Genomic DNA, 23,494 nt, shown 5'->3' with positions numbered 1-23,494 from the left:
CTTTAATCGTTATCAAGGTCTCCCACAGCATGGGGTGAACACTGGTTTCGCTGACTTGCAGAATAATTCAAGCCTCTAATCCTTAATTTTTTTTTTAAGAGGCAGTCTCCGATTAGGAGAAAGATTAAGTGAAAGATGAAGGGAATATTCATGATGTAGAAGACCCATGTAGAAACCTACGAGAGACCATCAAGTGCTGCACTCTGTTGCCTCAGCTGTGGCGGTGACTGGTACATGCTGTCTCTGCAGTTTCCGCGAGCTCCTTGGCCGTTTAGACATGAAACAGTGATTTGTTGCTTGGGGGGTCAGGCCACAGCAAATTGATTAAGAGGCAGCACTCTGTTGTGTTTGTAGCATTTTTCACGTGGTTCTTGAATTTGGCAGCACAACAGCGGCGATAGAGTTCGTATAGGGTTTGCCCTTCATGCTGCATCCCAGTGAGGTGTTGAAATAATCTTATTCTTATTCTTCTGTGTCTCTCTTGTGTTTTCTGGATCGTCCTATACAGCCGTGATACAGTTAAATACAAGGGCAGACATTGCAGAGATTCCTTCCCTGTTTTGTGTTCTTTTTCTTTTAGCTGCCCTCAGGGGTTCAACATCAGGAATTTTTACTGTTATGGGAGGACTGCCCTCAATAAACAATAACCACAGGTGGCTGACCGGTTATTTGTTCAAACATAAAAAAGGAGGTTCTGATGGACTTTTGTTTATCCAAAACAAAAGCAGCTTTTAAAAAAAATTGGCTACTGAGCAAATATAAAATTGTAACCATATGAAATAAATGATAACCCAGGAAATGACCACATAGTCTCGAGCTTTTGACAATGCAGCTGAAACGTTATATTGCATTAGCTCAGGAATAATTTCTGGAGAAATGGAAATGATTCTTTAAGTGTGTACCAAACACAGTGGCTTCAGAAAAAAAGTAATGATCTCTCATCTGCTTAAAGAAAAGGGTCTTGTGTTAGTCAAATGTGTGACACAGGAACATTGTTTCTTGTCTGAGGTGTTTTATTTTTGACTGGATTGGTGCACTCTTCCAACACCAGCAGGGGGAAAACTCTACACCAAGGTCAGGATCACAGCGAACTCTTTCACCGACAAACACACGGTGGCCGACTCTCCTCTCAGACATGAACAAACACTGCCCAGGACCTCAGGAGTCTGCCCACAGGTTCACAGTGTCAGAGTTGCCTGTGTTCTCCTGGTTCTCCTCTGTGAACAGCTGGGTGGCAGCCTCCTCTGCAGCCATATCTACCGCATTCATTTTGAGACATGCTTCCTCCTTGTCCTGTGGCTTGTTCCTTCTGTCGTGGGTGGAAGCTTTGACATTTTTATTTTTATTTGGAAAGCTGCTCTTAGGCCCTAGGATAATGTGTGCTCCAGGTGAATTAGGAATGTATGATGTAGGTCTGCTTTTTGCTGGATGAAAATTTGTATGATGAGTTGGGGGATCGCTTCATCATTGAAAGGCGCATTTGTGTGCTTTGACACTGAAACACTGAGGTGACAGGCATTTCTTTTTTGGGGGGGGGGGATTGGTGTTGCAAAATTAAAAGTTGCCTGTGCTGAAACAGGACAAAGATGACCAAGATGCACACAGTCAACCATGGGATGTCTAGACCACAGATTATATACAATATGTGAACTACACAGGACAAAAAAGACACACTCCTCGTTATGACACACACACACACACACACACACACACACATATACAGAGAGAGAGAATGAGAGGCAAGCAACCTCAAGAGACATAATTAACATCCTTTGATTAACCATAATAAGTACTGTTCAGACCAGAACCACTGACTCCTTTATCATCAGCTCATGGTTTTCCTTTTGGAACACACTTCGTAGTGAACGGCCTCATACAGCCATAAAGCTGGGCTTCGTCTTCGCCACTTGAGCTTTTAAGACTAAACACTCTATAATAAATGTGTTTAATCCGTCTCACATAAAGAACACCCGTACACAACTGTCCAGTTCGGGGTTTTTTTTGCCCGTGTTTGCTATTTTTGCTCCCAGTCCTGTTTGTCTGGATTTTCATGTCCAGACAGTTGTGCTAGGATTTGAAATGGTTGAGAAAAGAATGCACCTGATTTACAAAGGAGACCATTGAGAGCACAGACCTGCACGGCTATCAAAGCACAGTGCAGCCAGCAGGCAACGATTAGCAGGGCGTAGCTCAAACCACATCTTTTGCTCGCACACACTCAGTCATGTACATTTATACAAACACACACACACACCCACACACGCCCACAAACCTCAGGTGTGTTCACATAAGACACTCCCTGTCTCTCCTTCTGAAAAGTAAAACAAGGGCCATCAGGGGGAAAGCAGTGATCCTGGTCTGACTGCCAGTCTCGCTGTTTTTCTATTTGCACAGACTTTTATAACAAACACTGGCCGCTGCTACATTCAATTTTCACATCACATGACTGAAGCCGTATAAGAAGGAAGTCTTTGAACCACATGCGTTTGTAATCACATCAAAGTGGCCTCAAACTTGTTAATTCCGCTTAATGATTAACATTGGTCTCATGTTACTTCATATCCAGATTCCATAATGTGTTGTTATAAACATGAGCAAAATGTACATTTCAAAAAAGGGAATAAAGCAGCGTGGATTTTTGTCGTGACTTGAACAACAACGTTGTTCTCGCAACTTAAATGCAGCACATATTGCATACTTGAAGTTCCATGTCAGAAATTGACCCTATGTATTTTATGTGAAGGTAGAATCACATCACTGAAGGAGTTGGTGAAACATGATTTCATTTCACTTTTTTAGTCACCCTGACACCAGTTTTTTGTTGTGGTGGATGGGGTTGTTATGTTGCCCAGACCCCTCAGGAGCAAGGAACTTACCTGTCCTCTTGCTGCAGACACGTTTTCATGGTTACTGTTGCTATCATGTAAAGTGAGTCAATGAATGGTATTGATGCATATTGTTTCTTTGCAACAGAGAATATCGCCATTCCACTGTATTTAAAGCATTTGTTATGGCACATTAATGTATTTGTTGATTAGTTTTCCTCGTAGACATAATTGAGTTTTTATCATTTGCATCCCATGCTTTTTTGTTGATGGACGGCGAAATCCAGTAGCTGATGGTCAAATCTGGCAGCGTTCTTCCTGCTCGGCGTCTTCTGGCTTGTAGGAATTTGGGGAAATGCTTCCCTGGTTCCTAGAGGCGCACTGTCTGCTGTGGCAGCCCGGTGATCACTCTCCATTGCCCTAATTTGGCTCTCGCACACACTCAGCATCGACGTTGCTTGTGCCCTTGGAAGTGGTGTGCACAGCAACGGCATGAAGCCAAACAAATGCATGAGGACTCGGGAGAAGCAGGGGGTGATGTCATCTACACTGCAGCAACACACACACACAGTCATAGTTCCGCTTTATCCCACCGCCCCCACATCTATGGGCAAACAGTTTTTTCTCCCACTTCAAAGAAGAGGGAAAACAGTTTATCAGTTAACATGCCTGGGTGTTTTTAGATGGTCTTTGAAGAGGTGATAGCGTCTGTTGTGGCAGTTCATTGGCTGGAGAGGTCGGCAGGCCACAGGTTTTTCTAATTACAGCGTGACCTGCCCGGGCAGACACATTCCTCCTGTCTGATTTTCCATTCAGCTTTCACACCTCTAACATCCTTCGTGATCTTAATGACGACTTAGTGTCCCCCTCTTTTATGCGGAGGACTATCCTGTCATCCTCAGGATAAACAAAATACTAATTGTTCATCACTTCTTTAATTCACTTTGATATTTTTCATTTTTTTTAGGTCTGTTTTTTTTTTCTCATACATCGCCGTCTTTCAATGCCGACACAAACCCATGCTGTCACAGTGTCTGACTCCATGAAAAGTCTGTGTGGGTGTTTGTGGAGACCTCTGTTCAGTCTTGGGCATGGGGCCCCTCTCTCCGTCCTCTATCGCTATCTTTCTCTGTTCTGCATTTCTGAACACAGAGACTCTCTCGCTCTCACTCTCTCTCCCCCTTTTTTTTTTGCAATTGTGCCCATGGATGAATGTCTTACCATCTCTTGCTCAGGAGGGTTTGAGACAGGCTGAACTAATGACCTCGCCTCCTTTGTGCCAGGCCTCAAAGGAACAGGGAATGGTGCTCACTGGAGAAAGGAGCATTTTGTGCAGAGTGCCCCCTCTTCATATGTACAACTCTTATTTTACCTTTATCTTTGTTGGAAACTTAGTTTGTGAAGTTTAATAAGGCCTATCAAAAGTGGGCAGCATATGCATTGCGGCTAAGAGCTGTAGGAGTTGTGAAAGATGCCTCTTTAGTGTCGTGGGGGTAATTTTCCTTTATTGTTAATCTTGAAAATAAGAAATGGACATAAGGACAATAACGCACTGCTAATGGTTGAAGAAGTTCTTGTCAAAACTATATGTAATTTATGCTAAAAATAGTACAAAGCTGCAAGATTTGCTTTGGGCCTTGTTTTCTTATGGGATTAGGCTCTTTGGAGGGATTGGATGGAAAGCCTTTGTGCCATATCTGGCCCATTTAAAATGATTGAACAGGCTGTTGTCCAGGAGTTAGTGATGTTCTCATGACCTCACCTGGCCCCAGAGGAAGCGCTGCCTAATGATCTGTGCTAATGGCGGCCCAAATCTGTTGTTACACCAGGTCTCCATGGCAACACATGACTCCAGGCCATATTGCACTTGTGCCAGGAGACAAATTCCACGTTTGTCTGTGTGGAGTTTGCCTTTTACATATTGTCAACAGACGTGAGTCATAAATTGGAAGTGGAACAGTGAAAAGCCCCGAACTCTGACGGAGAATTCGGAAAATGTGCGGCAGCTGAAAACTCTTGCCCTTCTCTTGTCTGGCTGTGTTGTGGAGCTTCTACCTTGAAGCACCGTGGCCTCCGAGTCGTGTTCGCAGCGTTAAGATGATTGATCATGGTGAGGACAAGTGTGCTTGGTCATTCATCATCCATCTGTCCTCTGCTTTGACTGTACCAGCTGTTTCCATGACTTGTAGAGGACATTGTTGTAATTAACCCCATGCTTAACCCATGTGAGACATTTTATGGCTTTAACTTTCAAGTTCTTTATTGTCACTCTCCCAGTACACACACATAGAAGCCAGATATCATTCTCCATTGCAATATGACACCATAAATTCATTCTGCAGAAACATTAATGCATCTGTAGCTCAACAACTGTCCCAAGTTGCCATGTAGTGGTGCTTTTTATTCCAAATCAAGACTTTGTTATTGAGTTAATAAATCATCATCTTGTGCCTGGACAGTTTATCAGTGATACGACCAGAAAGAACATAAGAACAACATTAAGAGACATTAACACAGAGAAAGGAGATGGATTGGCTGCTGTAATGTTGAATGCCACCATATTAGCTGCTGTTTACAAGGCTTCAGTCACATAAGGAGTGTCTTATCAGTGGACAATTTCTCTGGTGGGGTTTTCTGACTGGGAAACCCGCATTTGTAACTTTTAATTTCTCTTCCAAGTAAAAGAATTACACATTGGAATTTTCAGGTTTTACTTACCTTCACTCTAAGGCCAAACGCGAAGCAAATTTTTGCGCCACGTGCGAGTTTGGCCGCAGGATAATTTGGTTACTCATCCGGGTAGTAAACACGACCCCCCCCCGTTTTCTCCGGGGATGCCAGTGATGTGGGAGAATCTCAATGCTGATTGGCTTTCGCGGCATTGCATCACACAAATCTTTCGCTCAAGTTTAAATATTTCAACTCGACCAGTTGAAGCAAATTTTGTCTTTTCGCGTCACTCGTGTCCCCCCGGAGCACCGCTTCTAATCACGTCTTTGCTTTGACTTTGTTTGTAATCTCGCCTCGTGAACAAAAATTTGCTTTACATTTGGTCTGAACACACCTTAACTCTGTAACCGTGCATTGCAGTGGTAGAAATAGACACATTTTGAAGAAGACTTTACTGAGCATTAACCTTGAGAATGACTGTTGGAGTAAACACTTTTAAACATTACAATTGCACCTTTGTAAGACCTCTCCGTCATGGGTTGGTAATGTATGTTTTCACAGTTGTGGCACAGTTTCTCAGCACTGTCTTTACTGGTCAAGCAGTTCATCTGTATTCATCATAACATCCTATCACACAGCAAACGCTCCTCTCTCGGATTCTTTATTGACATTCCCACTGAGTGTCCCCTGTATGGATTGAAATAAAGCATGATAAAGCCTGAAATTGATCATTTATGAAGGAGAATGGAAAATGTAATGGTGCCTGTGAGGTGTTGCCCTTCTCCTCATCCCCCTCCTCCTCCTCCTCTATTCCGTCTTCCCCAGGACACACACACCCTCCCTGTGAGTCCCTCTTCCTCTTGGGCCTGTGTGGAAGGCATTCCAGAGCTCAGGCCACTGCAGAGCTCGCTTCAGAGCTGCACATTCTCACTGTTTATGGATTCAAAACGTTTTGCCGTCTCGCCTTGCCTACAGCGTCTTAACTTTGCGTGAAGCAGTTAATTTATTTTCATTATCGAGTGCATATAAATTTGAGTTGAGGGTTTCAGAGCTGCGGGAACTGTCCCTGTTTCCAGCAAGCTAAAACCGAAAGACCCTGTCAGAGTTGTTTTCTCTCATCAGAGGCCACCAGCATAGATGAGTAATCTTTTCAAATTAGTTTTACAGAGTTGGTCTGTGCACTCGAAGATCTAGTGGAATTTGGCTGTTGCAGGATAAATTGACATTTCGTGGTTGAAAAGAATGCCTACGGGGAGACAGTCTGTTAATTTACTTAAAATACGGTAAATTTGAGGCTTTAGGAAAGAGACGTCGCATCGGTTAACTTTTGTTCCCTGTGCCCCTTATTCTGCACCAGACATGAAGTTATACAAGTTCGATGTTTGATGGGCTGGTTGCGTGGCATCTCTGCGTTAGGTTGTTCAGTGAATTCTGAACCAGACATTTTCGCATCTCATTAACATATTAGCTCTAATATGCCCTTCATCATCATAGTAGGCGACTTTCACCAAAGACCCTCCCCCCACTCTGTAGTCCCCGTTGTCTGGCTCACTCTCCTCTCTGTGGGTAGTTGTGTGTTAACCATGACAGCTTTTGTGAGACTGTCACCCTGGTCTCGGAAGTACACAGGGACTCCACATTGGCACTCAGTCTTGCGGGAGAATTGCCCCTTTGGTGGAGTGTCCTATGGTCATCGTGTTTTGTGTGTCGACTGAAAGAATCTGCATTAATTATAGCCCTTCTTCATTCTCTCTGTGGTCCATAAAATCAACTAGTGAGAAGCTAATGGAGTATCTTTGTGTCTGTCTGTGTGTGGGTGCATACAGTATATATGCATGTGGAGAGAAAATATAATATATATTGTTTGAATAGACTTTTTTCTTTTTTAGAATAAGAGGCTTTTGCCAACATACTGTATTTTGCAAAGTAAATACTGGTGTTTGTGGAAGGCGGGTTGTTTGGAACGAACACTACGGACAATCTCCACTCTGGTAATTCAGTTATTCTGTCTGTGACATACACAGTATATCATGATTTTTGAGACTTTGCTACACTACATGGTTTTGCAGTTTGATTCCCTCATGGCGAGTCTGCTCCTCCATGGAACGTTGTCTGGCACTGCCATCCCTGCACACCATGCAATCACAGTCCAGACTGTTCTCATTTCTGGTTCGTCCTATCAGCACACTGGCGTCCCAGTCCTCTCTAGCTTTAGAGAACCTCTTGACGACTCTTTTCTTCTGGGTACCTCCTCTCCTAACACCTCTAACATCCTAACGTCCCTAAATTAGCACTGATCTCTTACTCTTTGTCCTAGTGAACAGATTTAGCACTAAGTATTTACTTCAATCTCTCCTGCTGCACAGCCGCTTCAGTGTCGTCCCCTCAGGTGTAAGTCTCGTTTTGAGAGAAGTGTCTGCCAAATGAGTAAAATGTAATGTAAATGATAATAAAAATACACTCTCAAGTCAGGTTTTTGTACCTTTAGAAGTTTCCCTGTAGCATTCTACCTCAACTCGCTGAAAATCTGATAATCACATCTTTATTACTGTGCGCACAATTAATTAATATTCCACTTACTATCACTCACTTTTATCACTGGTTTTGTGATTATGACTGAGAGGTTAAATCTGTGGTATTTGCATATAGCACAGGATAAATGCATTATAAACAATTACAATGTTCACATGTAGACCCTCAACAACACAGACGCCTAAAGAAATTACACATTAAAACGCACATCACAAGCTTCACCATAATTGGCTTTTATTGCTTATTATATGACACTGTGGGCACAGCACTTACTGTATTCAGAAATCAGACAGTTTCCACAGAGTCATTTTTATGGCAGGGCGTCTGTATTGTAACGCGCCTATGGTACTTTGTACACTGCGGTTCTTTTTCCGTCATCTGGCGTAACCCCACACAGAACAACTTGAGGTTCTATCATTTTATTTGCTGGTTCTCACCTCTGCTGGACAGGTTCTGCATCTTTCCATGGGCCCATGCATTCTCCCTCTCAACGAGTGACACATCACATTCCATTGCATAGATTTACTTGAAAGGCGAAAGGTATTATCCAGATTTAGACCCATGAAAGACGTTTGAAAGCCTTCAGCTACAGTGAGTAGCATGTAAGCAGGGGAAATGTGGGATGCTTAGGTGCATGCATGACACAGGAAATAGGTTTTAATTTATCTTGGTTGACTTTTATTTGATGGGGATGGTTTACCAAGTAGCTTGAGTAAAGGCTGCACAGAACCTGTATACACTATAATCAGAATGCAAATATCATCATAATTCAACCAGTTAAGGTTTTAAATCTCCTTTTTATACAGTTTTAGTGCAAAGTTCATTTTTTATCCTTGTGACATTACCGCACATGCAGCAGATGGAACTTTGGTTTGGAACGCATTTAAGATTGACTCACTTTGACCTGCTCAACTAATTGATTTGTACTTAAACGTTTATTTTTCTAAATCAATGTCTTGAAATAATATTGAACTGTTTTTATGGGTTGGGCACGTCCTCGTGGGCTCTGGCCCTTTGCTTTGATGAGGGGGAAAGAGCATGCAAGGGACTGTAATCATTTTTACATCATCTCGGGGCAGCACTGTATAATTAGAAAGGGTTGATTTCTTTGACCACAGCAGGGTCTGAAATTGCAGGCCTTGCCCCGAAACCAGGGTTTAGGAAAGTACCTGAAATAGCGCTGGTGAGTTTCTGTCCTTGTGTCCCTCTGCGTTATATAGCATCGGTCAGATGGCAGCGCAGTCACCGTGACACGCTGCAGCCGATTCACCAGCACTTGAACAGCCGACTTTTATGTGGTGCCTCTTGTTTTCAGAACCAACTACCAAAATTACAACTTTGCTGTAATCTCTTTAGCATGCCGTATGGCCGAAACCTGTATCAGCCAGGGCCTGCGATGACTGCAGCCACTTCTACAGTACACACCCGATGTTGCCTTTATGCTCTATCATTGTTGCACTGCATCGGTTACCATGCTCACCACAGAATCCTGACTCTTTTGTCTTCTGTTGTGAAATTTTAAATTTATTGGGTAAGTTGTCATCAGTGACACACGAGTAGAGAACTGTTGCTGCTGTCACATGTATCTTTAAAGAATAGTTTACAACCCCACTTATCATCATCTTCATTTTGTACAGATGTTTTCAATGCATTTTTTAAATGAATTCTATGCTGTTACAGTAGAAGTAGCGTGTGATAGGAAGTGAGATGCAAAAAGGTCTTGTAGTTCATGATCATTGTTTTTATCCATAAGATCAGTCCTTGAAATAAAAGGGTAGACTCTGGTCAGGAGATGTGTGTGACTCTCTGCATCAAATCTTGCATATCTGCATATTAGACACACACTTTCCTAAGGACCCTTAACGGACGCCCTCATGAGGAAGTGGGTGCAGTATTCTCCGCAAATGGTCATGGTGACTGCAGGTCCTGACCTTGGCTGCGTGACCTTTGGGTCAATCACAGGTTTCTCTGTGTCTGAGGGGATTCGAAGGTGTCGTTGCAACCTTTCTGCTTCCGGTCTCTGGCATTCTTCTTTGTTTAGGACGCCTTTAAAACACAGGGCACCTTTGTGTCCCCTGTGCCGCGGCGGAGGCGTGGAGAAAATGGGTCACTGTTTTTGATTAGACCGACAGCCAAACAACACTCATTTCCCCGAGGAGAGGAGCGGGATGCTAATGGTAGCTTGTCTCTTGCAGTTCCGTCTCGTAGTGATTTCTGCAAACCTCCTGCAGACAGGCGTCAGTGCTAATCTGCTGAGCAACAGAGTGCTGAACATGGAACCAAAAGCTAATTGTCATTGCTGTGGCTCACCACATCTGCAGTTATGATTCAGCTGGATCCGCTGACGTATGGTCTGTGTTATTAGTTTGGTGCTACATGTTATCTTGAGGTTGATAATTCATATATTTTAATTTGTGGCTTTGATGAGTGGGCAACTTCGATGCCGCAGAATAGTACTGTACTTTGCTGTTAGCCGACTCCATGGCTGGAACAATCTTTCCATGCAGGATTGATTCTCAGCAAAGCAAAACCAGTTCTTTTCCATGCAGGGCTTGGATGCCATTGGGCAAACTATTAGCCAGGTACAGTCGTTTGTAAGTCTAGTGCTAAATCATGTGTAGAGACTGTGGGGAACCATTTCTTTGTGGAGAGCAAATTACTGTACAGTATATCAAGGGGCAAGAGAGGAAAATTTGAGTAAATCTAGTTTGTGATGTGGGTGTAGAGAATAATGACTCCGTGAAATAAATCTGCTGGCTTGCAATATAAGACAGCAGATTGCTCCTACTTCTGAACACCTGGATTGTATTGTTCACCACTGTGACCAGCTCGACAGGTTTTTCGGATTTGAGATCACCGTAGGTACAGTGTGGAGTCTTTACATAGGATATACACCAAAGTGAGCTTACCCTAACATTCATGTAGATTTTATGCGGCATGAAATGTGAAATGTCTACACTGCTCAACTTATCATACGACTCGTGTTGCAGAGCTGCTGCTGGTTTACCAGAAGTGAAGAGGTTTTCTACCACAAGTGTAGGTTTTGTCCTTCAAGTCTTGCAAGCTTACTTTAATGCAGCTGTGAGGAAACTGTTATGAACCAGATTGTCACATGAATACAAACTTTAGTTCTTCCTCTTGGCATTTCAAGCTTCTCAGTATTGATTAGAATATGGTAAGACTTGAAACCAGTGTTGATGACAAACCATACAATGGTCAGACATTCAAAACATTCTCATCAAGTCACCACTTTTCACTGAAATTGTGTGCTTTTCTTTGGCCTTCATGTTCCATTTCTGCTCGTTTTTTAATTGACTGCTTCTGTCTGCCTCATTACTACAACAACATCTCCAGCTTCTGCTTCCAGTTTGTCAAATTTGATACAGCCTCAGGTCAGAGAAGGTCAGCTTATGTAGTCGGCAGTGAGTTGTGGCGGGGGAAACAAATGGTGACTGTTACTGGCCGTGTATAAAGAGTTGCAAACTTGTGTATGCAAATTCCTTGTTTTTCTTCTAATCCAGCCATATTCAGAATAAGATTGTGTTAAATTTGTGTGAGGCTAGTTACAGGAGGGGGGGGGGGGTTGAATGAGTGCATGTTTTTCAAGTTTATTCATTCACATCATTCTGCCGTAGCTCTGCAGGGAGAGAGAATTGAAACAGTGTGGAAAGAGACAGGATGAGCATGATAGACACTTCTGGCTCTGATAACAGATTTTTTGTTCTTTCCATCAAAATCACTTTGCATGGAGCAGCCAGCCTGTGTGCTTTGTGAGTTTCATGTTATCTTTATCTCTGTGGTCAATGACACAGCCTTATTTGCTCCACTAACTGGATGTCCTTCTCATGTGCCCCAGTGGCATGAGAAATGCTCACTTGCCCGTGACCCTGGGTTTAAACACATATTATGAGCTGCTGTGTTTTTTGGGAGCCAGGTTTTTCAGCTTTTTTTCCCACCAGTTATCCTTGTTTTTTTCTCTTGCAACCTATTAAAAGACTTATCTCTGACATTCTTTTATGGCATGGCATTCTGTAATGTTAGATTTTTTTGTCTGATATCATAAACGCCAACAAACTTGGTCCTAATGTCCCCAAATTATTGTAGTAATGAATTCCCACAATCTTGTATCTTGAGTCAGAGTGCGCCCTGTTTGCAACCTGAAAGGGGATCTTGACAGCATACCAGCCTGTAACTGTGTGTGTGTGTGATGAGAGACATTTCTGATAGGAAGCCTTGCGAGGAATTTTTAACTCTGGCCAGTTCACGTGGGACAAATGCATAGTTGGATACAGAGCAGGAATCTAAGGTTATATTTGGCATCTGTTAAGCCACTCATCAAAACAAAGACTGAACAACAATGCCAGTAACAGACAGACGGAGCCCTGTCAGGTGAATGCTGGAACGCCAACAGTGTGGCTGATGAAACACACAAGCTTGGCCGTGAGCCAACAGCTACAGTAAGACACACAAAGGGAAAATTCATTGACATCTTAAATAAACAGCTTCATTGCAAACTGTGGATTGCGCACCCTATGTTGCTGCATTGAGAGGAAAATTCTTATTCCTGTCGTATAAACTGGCTTGTTCACAAGCTCCGAGTCCCAGTAAATGATGGATGCTTGTTGAATATCGAAGTTTTCTTGCCTGAATCATTCACAGGAAATGTCGGTGAGAAACTACTGTACTGAATGCTGAAATCCACTACTAGCCCTGAGGTGTAAGCTGATTAGTCAACAAGCCTGAGGCACCTGCTTGTGTTACAATAACTAAATAGTCTGAAACCTTTTGAGCGTAGAAAAATTGCATGAAACCATTTGATGATTTGAAATATATTTGCCATCGTGCTTCTTGAAAAGCTGACATTTTGGGGGGGGATTTCAGTGTCTCTACCTAGTAGCTATGTGTGTTGAACACAATATATACTCAAAAGTGCCGTCCTGTCAGAACCAAGATGCTTCCTGCAGCAAAATAAAACATTGCCAAGGTTTCCTCTGGGGTTTGACATTCCTGGCCTTCAGACTCAGGACGGTAGTAAAAGAAAATGATTCGTGCATTGTTCCAGTTGGGTCAGCTTCAAGGTCAGTGTGGTCATCTTTATTTATCCAAAGGCTAAACTTAAGGCTTTCTTTTTTCTTCAGTCTATGGTTTCTGTACTAAACAAAAACCTTAAAATATAAGACTTGTTTTATATAGTAAATAATTTACTACATAACATAACATAAAATGCATTAAAAGTAAATCATCACTGTGAGTACTTCTGAGTCACTAATATATTTCTTGTTGTGGACATGAATTTTCCTCAGGCACATTTTGACAGTTTACATTGTCACATTATTTTTTACCCATCTCAAAGGTTTCTTCTATAAACTGTATTACACCACAGTCATGAAGACGCTGGGTCTATGGGAAGGAAACATGATATGATGCCTGTTACACCGCTCAGAAAACATAGTGACTTTTCTTATATTGGCAGTAAAAGTGTGTATGAAACCAACATAACTGCCTCATTTCCTGTGACAAGTCAATATTTTGTTAGTACATATTCAGGCACTTTTCAAATTAAACTGCCACCGTTTAGTTTGTCCTGCTACAGTTGCATGGTCACCGAGGTCCGACATGGTCCTGAACTTCTACAGAGGGGTTGCTTGTAAGAACGCAAATGTTGCTCCAGCCATTGTGCGGAATTTACCTGCCAGCACCCTAGAATTATCTCCGGAGAATATCCGGTCAAAAACCCATGTGAGAATACAGTAGGAGAATCCCAGAAAGATTCACAGTGAGTGTGTGGCCTGGTTGATGACTGTATCCAAAAACACTGTCTTCCGCAGCAGAGTTATCACCATGCTCTGCCTCCTTCATGCTCTAACCAGACACCACAGAATGTTCCTGGAGATTATCTCGCTGTTGTGAACGTGCCTGACTCGGACTTTCTCCGCAAACTCCTGAGAATGTCCGGTTGCAATTTTTAGTCCATGTCTGAAAACAGCTTAATTGTGTAAGAAACACTAATTCAGCCTTGTGCATACAAGTGTGCACTACATTCATTAATACACATTATTGCTTTGTTGAATAATTCTCAGAGTTTTAACAACTTTGTCCTAGAATAGCACTTTGGTGTGTAAAAGAAAAAAAAAGAGGAAAAAAAGCTTCACTTCCTTCAGCCTTGATAAACTCTGCTCTTTACCTAAAAAGCACCAGCACAGTAACAGAAAATAATATATGCACATGAGTGTGTTTATAATGCCGGTGAAGGTCAGTGCTTGATTAAATAGGTAGCAATATTTTCAAGATTCACGACGATGCCAGTACATGATTCATGATGTCAGCACATGAGGTTACACCCAAGCTATTTGTAACATCTGTAAGTAAAACAACCTTGTGATTCTCCTCCACAGGTGATGCTCACAGTCACGGCGCCCAAAGAAGATTCCCATTCGAAGGAAGCCTCCAACCCCAGGGACCCGGCAGCAGTCACCCGAATGTGCAGGATGACATTTTCAGGCTAAGTCTTACCAAGGGAGTGTCCATGTCTCTCCCCTCATCACCTCTGCTGCCACGACAGTCCTACCTGATGCCCCTACGCCCCAGCAAGAGATCACCAGGTTTGTTCTGTTTTTTGTTTATAATTCCTTTGTAAACTTTCTCAGTCCTGCACTAGGAGTTTCATTTGTCACCACGACAAACCTGTAAAAGTGATGACTCCCGACTATGTGCAGGTGCTATTGTACATCTGACAGAATCTCCAGGAATCACACTTCCTCTCTAAAACATGTCAAACACTATTGAATAATTGTTCCTCTTAAAGAAAAATAAGAGTCATAGTGGAAAACATGAGGATGACGCGATATTGGTAGCTGGATCGTTCTGGATCCCACCGGTTAGACTGTGAGCTCAGACAGTTTACAGAGATTTGTTTTTTTGTCACTTCATCCCAATATTTGATCACCTTGTGTTGAAGTATAGGTCCCTACAACTGCACCGCGTGTTTACACTTTACTGGCTCGTAATGGCGGGTGTTTACACTGGATCTAATTGTGAGTCCTCCCGGGCCCGCTTGTCAGCAGCTGCGGGGTTCAACCTGAGGCTTTGTATTCGGGAGACTTGGCAAAGGGGAGAGAAATCCTTTAAGTGGTCAACGTGGCCCCACTCACATGTGGCACTCATCTGTGGGCTATCTTGCCTTTGTTTGGAGTGGCTACAGCTTTGATCTGTTTAGTGTAAAGATGAGTCGATGGGACGGGGGAGGTTCGGGTTTGATCCTTGCACGGACTTGTTGTTCACGTTCACATCTCTTGTAGGAGATCTTCATTTAGTGTTTCACTTTTCTTTAATTAGATTAGCTTTCTTATATGGAGGACTGTGTTCTGATGCCAGCCACAGATTAGGATGGAGATATTTTTTGTTGTGGTATTTTTCTTCTCAAATTTTTTTTATGCACCTTTTCCTCAATTCAAAATTTAATATTTGACTTACAGGCGTGAAAATGTGATGCGGTGCACTCTGCACATGTTCAGTGAAGCTGAAGACATGATTGCAAGTGTGCTCACTCTCTAGTTTATGACAAAGATAAATACATTAAATTTATATAAGCCAAGTAGATTTTCATTTGCTCAGCCCTCCTCTGAAGTTGAAACAAATCTGTTCAACCACCGTAGGTGATAAAGGATTTGCAATGACTGTTTTAAAGAAGTCGCTGATGAAATGTACATTCACAGACCTGGAGGGGGGTGAAGGAGAAGGACAGAGAGATGAAGAGAGAGAGAGAGAGAGAGAGAGAGAGAGAGAGGCTGGGTTTGTGAAGGTGAAAAGGGCCCCGGGGACACGGGAAGGGGAACACTCATTAAAGGCATATCCCCTTGTGGTTTGCTCTGAGGAATGGGGAAAAAAGGGGGTAAAAAATGGACTGACAAGATAGGATACTATGGAGGACGACCAGGGAGTGAAGGTTGGGGGAGGGTCTGGAGGCTCTCCTCCACTGTCCTCAGAGGTAACTGTGAAAACCCGTCGGGGGAGAGTTCACACCTCCAGTTAATAAACACATACTGCAGGAAATGTCTCAGCTCCGCGACGAAAACGTCATGGGTCGTGCTGCATTTTCTCTTTCTCAGTCTTGGCGAGGCGTAGAGACGATTTCGGGTTGAACTCAATTTAAGACTTTTCGCTTGTTGAAATGAGCCTCTAGCTAAAATGACTGACTTGTAACCATTGTGTAGTTTTTGTTAGAAATCACATTATCAGTGAGTGGTTCATTTTCTTTCACCTTGATGAAAGGAAAGCTGGAGTTCTTGGTACCATTGCAGCCACAGTCTTGCATGATGCGTTAAAGTTCATACGGCCTTGTCTTGCTAGCTCAGCCAAGCTGGCTGGTCCTATTAAACCTGAGCCACGAACACTTTTAGTCTCAAGAATTCAAAATGCAAGTCTGCTCGTACTGTAAGACGAAGGATACATGTTGTATATAATGTTTCAGGGCTATTATGATCTCTGCTCCTGATTACGAGAGCTTGAATCTCTTAATAAGTAGAGATTTGCCAGCAGCTGGTTACGGTCATGTGCATATGCACAGATGTGGAGGCCATGGAGTTTCCAACACAGGAAACAGGTTTTGGAAATTTATGGTGACATGGGAGTTGGGAAAAGATAGGACTTACACTAACAGAGGGATATAAAAAACAAATTTAGGCGATCATCACATCTAATAGAAAGTGCTAATGACTTGAAATTTCATCACTATGACAGATTGCTGTCAGTTGGATTCCAGAGAGGCCCTGTCAGACCACCCTCATCAAATAACCTTCATGCATGTTACTGCCTTGCAAAAAAACATCTATCTCTAAATCGTCAACTTTTTACGAGCTAACAAAAGCAGCAAATGTGTTTTTCAAATATCCTAATGTATTTTTTAAATGATTTATTCTGCTTCATGAGTAAAGACAAACAAACATTTCTTTATCATTTTGGAAATACATGAGTTTCACCGGTCAGGTGTTGCAGTGGTTGGAAGATCAGCTTTTAGCTGAATAAGAAGAATATGTTTGGGGTACTGTAAATATATCTGTAGATGTTCCATACAGAATATGAGGATCGTGCGTCCATTTTCATTGAAATTAACACTCAGGCTTGTTTATACATGTTGACATCTAAGATTAAAAACATTCTCAGGAACATTTCCTCAAAGCTTCTACATCAACCAGGCCTGTTAACTAGTTGAGTTATTTACTTGAGTCATACTCCCCATAAAGCCATCACTAATGTCTTTGAGGGGAAGTGGGTTTCACAGATTTCACAAAGCATTCTGCGGCCTGGCTTTGCTTCCCCGACACATTGGATAATCTATCACAGTTTGGAAGGCCCCAACTTAGTGGTTGTTCTTTTCATGAAAAACTTCACAAGGGACAACGGAGAAACATTGAGTTAATTAGGAGTGTGACGGATGCCCGAACCGCAAAGCCCTGGTGGTGTTGGCTGCCGTGGCTTTGATCAGCTAAGCCCAGATCTTAACCATGAAACGCAGCACCCTGACATGTGTTGAACAGCACCTAGATTTTACAGTCTCAATAGTTAACAGGACTTCCAAATGCTGGGCGGGGGGGATATTTACTGCAAGAATGTTGCATTAACGGACCCATCTTGCACCAAACCAGTGCAGGTCAGAGATCAGGTTTTACGAAAAACTTCAATCTGAAGTGTGCAAATGGCACGGTAAATGTGGTTTCCAGCTCTTTTTTTAAGCCATTAGAGCTGATAGAGCTTAATGATCCCCCAGTCTCCTGGGTATCTCCATCTCCACAGTGACCTCCACTGGCTGCACGTGGTTACTGTGATGTTGTGGGACTAAGAGCATCTGTTGTCCTGCAACTGTGCAAACATGTCCTATGTCATCGTTGACAATCTAAATAAGCCCATCTCTCTCTCATTAAACACTTTTCTACAACCACACTGCATTTCTGAAATATAAGCCCTGCGTCTGCTCAAAGATATACAGTTGTGAAAATCACATATTAGTTGAATCATGGGAATTAAAACTAATAGGCTGGAGTGTGGTGGGTAAAGAGGTGACACGGAATGTAAAGTTATGACAAAACAGTGAGCACCCCACGCCTTTCCTCTGTGTCAGCCTGCATGGGATAATAAAAAAGCAAATCATATTAATTTATTGCTGCCATCCGCAGTGTATCATTTAAATTGGTATATATGCAATTAGGCCACAGGGGAAGCGGTTGCTGGTGGTTGTGTGTTAAAATGAGTAAAGGGATTTGTAAGAAGAAAAATTTATAAATAAATAAATAAATCTATTTATTTATTGCTTTAATGGAAGCTTTGGCTTTATGTGCTTCAGAGACTGATTTACTCTTCTTTCAACTAAGCAATTCTGCAAATCACCATCAGAGAGCACGGTTCACTATTCATCGTCCCTCCATGACCGGATCAGTAAAGACCTGAAGAACCTTTAGTCTGTCATCCAGGCCGGGTGGGGACCCTCGGGATACTCTACCACTTTAATTTGGAAGGGGGCCAATTTATACTTCTGAAATGAATGTAGGCACAGCCACACAAAACTTCATTAAGCCTCATATTTACAAAGCAGTCATAAACAGCATATGTAAACTCAAGGTCAATGTTTGCTTTAACCACAACCACCTTCGCAAATATCGTGGGATCCCTTTTAACACTCTTCTGACAAATAATCAGAGGATTCATGAGCACAGTATTCATCCACTTGCATTCTTCGTTGTCTTCTACATGAGTGCAGTTTATTTCGTAGTTCTGTCGAGAGGATAGAAAACCGTCTTCAAAGCGCAGCTGTAGCTCCTTTGAGGTGAACTCTCCTGAAGTCACCTCTGGGGTACTGACAGCAACCAGACAGCCCTGGGGGAATATTAATGCCTTTCTGAGAGCTGAGCTGTAAAAGACCTTGTGATGCTGCACCGACTCTTTGAAAGCTTCCTCTGATGGGCACCCAGTGAAAAGTACTATCTAGTTCTCCACTTCACTGCACTTCGCTTCCCTTCAGTTTTGACTCCTTGTCAAATGAAGTCCCCCCTCTTTTTCATCTGCAATGGGATCCCAGTTCACCCACCGCACCAGAAACCAATAGTGAATAAACTGTTATTATATATCTTCAGTCAGTCAGTAGACTCAGGATACACATATTAAATGATAGTGTACCATCCCAGATTTTAAATGTTTAGTGTAATCATCTCAGCTTGCTTGACATTGTTGTTATTATTTTTATTATATATATTATTTTTTTTTACAATGTCCGTAGTGTGCACAGTGGAGACTAAAGCATAATTCATACCACACTGTGAAACAGCATGTGTGAGATTAGTCATGACTATTAAACATGGTGTTAAAAAAAAAAAAAGATTAACAGTCTCTCACTGTGGTACAGTGCAGAAACTGCATTCATCAGAGAGGATAATAGCAGTGCTGTGTGTCAGGTTGTGAATTGTGAATGAATTGGAAATTAGCAGTCATATGTTAAGTTCATAATGAACCATGGCTTTAATCTTACTACTGTATTTCACAGATATCATGTTGAAAATCTGAAACGCTCGGTACAGCTATCTAAAGACCCAGGAAACCTCACTGAATACACTGGTTTGTTATGGAGCACTCAGAATACCAATATCATCTTTAATTTCTTTTTTTGGAATAAATTATTTTTTATGCCTCCGCGACGGCCATGGCCAGAGGCATTATGTTTTCTGGTTGTCCATCTGTCGATCCTTTACCCATGAACGCGAAATCTCAGGAGCGCCATGTGGGAATTTCTTAGAATTTTGGCACAAACGCTCACTTGGACTCGAGAATGAACGGATATGGGGGTGGTCAAGGTCACATGTTTTTGGCCAAAACTCAAGAAGTAATATGCTAATTATGATAAATTTACTCAAAAAATTTCCAATTGGATAAAGTCATAAAGAGATACCATTTTGTTTCCAAAAAGTCAGAGGTCGACTTCACTGTGATTTCGTAATGTTTTGCAAATACACTTTTCTTGCCAATGTACAGCACCATAACACAGGGGCAGAAGGAGAGATTGGGACCATATTTCACATTTGGTCGGATACTGAATTGAGGACATAATTTTGGGAGCCCACCTTGAAATCACCTTTTATATTAATTTTATAGATCTGAAGCATCGTCTGCTGTTATTTTGTTGTTTTTATTGGCTAAAGTAACAAAGTTAAGTTGAATCATTTGATTCATGATATCTCTACCACATCTCAGTGAAAAACATGTTATTAATACTAGAGCTGCAATAATTGATCGATAAAAAAATAAATAAGTGTAGTAAAAGTAAACTGAATATCTTTGGGTTTGGGACACGCATTCTACATTTTTCACCATTTTATGGATGAAAAAACAAATTATGAATGAAACTTATCGTGAGTTGCAGCCGTACTTAATACCTTTTAAGACTTCCCTACAAATATTACATGAGTCAGGAAAGACATGGATGTAAACTTATTGACTACAACTGTGTAGTGGTAGTTCCAGTTCACTTTCCAGTTGAAGAATGACATTTTGGAGCATAAAGGCGGCTGTTGTGGGACTGCTTTCACTCCCCTTGGCCGCACAAAGAGGACACACTGTCCCGTTGATAAGTTGAAATGTGAAGAGTGTCAAGAGTCCATCTCGAAGAATGCTGGGAAAGCTCCTTGATCATTTCGGAACCATGAACAATCCCCTCGTTCATTTGGAATTTACTGGACATAACAAGTTGGTCATACTTATTCGATGGTTTGGTATGCGCCTTTTGCTGCTGATTGACGGCTCGCTGGTCATGGATTCCTGCGTCTTGCAGTGAACACTGGGTGAGTAAAGAGTCCTAGGCAGTCACGGCTTGTCACACCGCCTTACCCTCGAGATTGTCTCTCTGTTTTTCTTCCTTAACCCGTCTCCTCCCGTTCCTTCTGTTTTCTTGCTTTTCTTTGCATTTATTTGTGTACACATATTAAATATATTTTTAACCTTTTACAGATATATTGGTAAGAAACAGTACAGAAAAGATAAATAAATGTGCATTTATGTTTATGGTCATACATATATCTATCTATATATATATAGATATATATATCTATATATATATATATATTAGAGGAGGTCTTGAGAACGATGTGACATATATATATTTTTTCTTAAATCACCCATCAAACTTGGTCATAGTTTGTTGATATTTCTGTCCAGAAGATTCATCTTATCATTATCCTTTATCCCATCCCGTTTTTTTTTCTCCCTGTGTAATTAATGTGCAAGTGAATGTATTTACATTCTGGATTTTGCGTTCAAGGTGTGATGTGAGTGAGAGCACATCCCATCGCTGCCTCTCTCTCATCGTCCTTCAAGGGTCATATGTCTGACACTTCCGCCTCTCTGACCTTTTCATGCTCGTTATAGACTGCAATCGCTTATTCGTCTGTGCCTCCATCGACATAGGCTGAGCAGTAATGGCTCCCTGTTAGATCTGGAGATGAGATATTTAATGGAAAAGAAACTGTGCTTTGTCTGACGCCCTCACAGTTGTGCCAAAATACCTTTTTTTTTGTGTGTGTGTGCCTCCTCCCTGTATTATCAACCGTTAGATGTGGCCCAAAATTACCCCCGATAGCCAGACACATGTTTGTTATTCCATGTGTGGATCCTGTGTTCCTCTTGGCACTTTGTGTAAACCGAATCTGAACTGGAGCATATGGTTTAGATTTCTCAAACTATGCCCACTGTTGTCCTTAGATGAAATACATTCAGCGGAAACATATTAGGCGGTTCTCATTTTGGTCCAAGATATTTACCTGAACTGAGTGTGTGTCTCACACACACACACACAGCCCCCTCTGTCTCTGTAGTCCCACTCTAATTGGAGCCGTGTGACTCCTGGGTAATAGACTGTGCCTGACCATCCGCAGCTGAATGGAGGTTTTCAGGACAGACTCTTTGGTTTTCTCTGCAACATAACAGGCCCGACTTGGATTGCTGATGTAGGTGTTTCAATTGGATCAACCCCCTTCACTCACAGAACTATCTATCCACACAAATCAAATAGTCTGTGACACCTCACGTGCTGTTCCTTTGAACAACACTATCATCAATACATACTACAACAACAGCCTTCAGTTCCTCTTGACAGACAGTTACATTTGGCTTTGGGCTGTGAGTTCTTTTAACGGGGTTTATGTCATGACTTCTTCTGACAAGCATAAGGACTTTGTGTTTGAAGAGGCAGAAGATGCTTTCCCGGTATGAAAAGCACAGTTCCTCGCTATGCATTTCAAGTTGCACATCCATAGATGGCACTGTGCATCAAGCTGTCTTCCACTCTCATGCATGGTTTATTGCAGTATCACTCCCTGAACATTTCCTCTCACGTGCCGGCTGCTGTAACTCTGCTGTAACCTCTCTGCGCCCCCCCCCCCCCCCCGTCAATAACCCAATAATCTGTGGCCAGGATCGCAGCTGTGGTTTAAGAAATTGTTGATCTGATTCAGAGGAAATTTTTTTGTTTGAGGTCAGAGTGACTGAGATTGGATGTTGTAATAGGAAACGGCTATCTCTGCTCTCCCATCCAATCTTCATGTTATGACTGGGGTTACACATGCAGTCATCTGATAACATGAGTCTGGAGGAGGAGGGGGTTTGGATTGGGTTACAGTAGATCAAGGCCGGAGTAGCTCGGAGGAGTGTTGCAAGGGGAGGCATGCTGTTGCCGTTCTCCTTGGAATTTATGGATCTAATTACAGTCACCTATTTTTCACATTATTTTCTGCATCTTAAGTTTAATGCTGCAGTGTGGTCTCTGGGATGTATTTGCCTTTTACCCAGGGAGAAAGTAGTAATCTGGGCTAAAAGTAGAGGACAGGAATTGTGTACAGCTTGCTCGGGAGATGTTTGTTTCATGGCTTATTATTTAGTCTAGCGTCTTTGCTGGATCTCCTGCAAGTACAAACAATTATATCGCTGCTGTTAGGAAAGAAATTGCAGGCCTTTGCGTTCACTTAAAGAAGCAACCTTACTTTTTTGTCTCGTTAGCGCAAATTAAAGGGCAGTTTTAACAGGACAGGGGCAAATCGTGTCGCACACACGAGCATGGGGATTATGCAGAAGGAGTCGTGTCTCTGGTGGGGGTGACGATGTCAGTGATTTATCATGAAGTTCGGCACAGTGAGCAAGCATTCTGTGTGGAGCTGTGGGATTTTCTAATTCTGTCACAGTGTGAGCAGAGGGAACAGAGCAGCCGGCTAACCTCAAATCCTCACCCAAGACAAAGACGGTCTTTAAAGAAGTCTAACGCTGTCCCAGATACAACATCTGACTTGCGCCAGGATGCCTGGACCATAATCTATCCATGTGAATCCTTGCAGCAGTGAGAGGGTATACTTCCACGGGACTACTAGATAAACATGCAGAAAAACTGATCCCCATATGTGTGTTTGAGCACTGTTTTTTCAAGTTCACTAAGAGGC

The 23,494-nt window shown here is 42.2% G+C and overlaps 1 protein-coding gene across 2 annotated transcripts in view; it reads left to right on the top strand.

Moving 5' to 3' along the window:
* Nucleotides 1–23,494, top strand: part of tanc1b (tetratricopeptide repeat, ankyrin repeat and coiled-coil containing 1b) — an 89,688-nt gene that overhangs the window by 15,083 nt on the left and 51,111 nt on the right. For both annotated transcript variants that reach the window (XM_035604816.2, XM_035604815.2), the window contains exon 3: nt 14,423–14,629. In XM_035604816.2, coding sequence (XP_035460709.2) covers nt 14,423–14,629 — 207 coding nt within the window. The remainder of the gene's footprint in view (nt 1–14,422; nt 14,630–23,494) is intronic.

This window comes from Scophthalmus maximus, chromosome 14, assembly GCF_022379125.1.
Source record: "Scophthalmus maximus strain ysfricsl-2021 chromosome 14, ASM2237912v1, whole genome shotgun sequence".
Taxonomy (NCBI): domain Eukaryota; kingdom Metazoa; phylum Chordata; class Actinopteri; order Pleuronectiformes; family Scophthalmidae; genus Scophthalmus; species Scophthalmus maximus.
The sequence above is the reverse complement of the archived record's forward strand: the minus strand, read 5'-3'. Positions and strand labels throughout refer to the sequence as shown.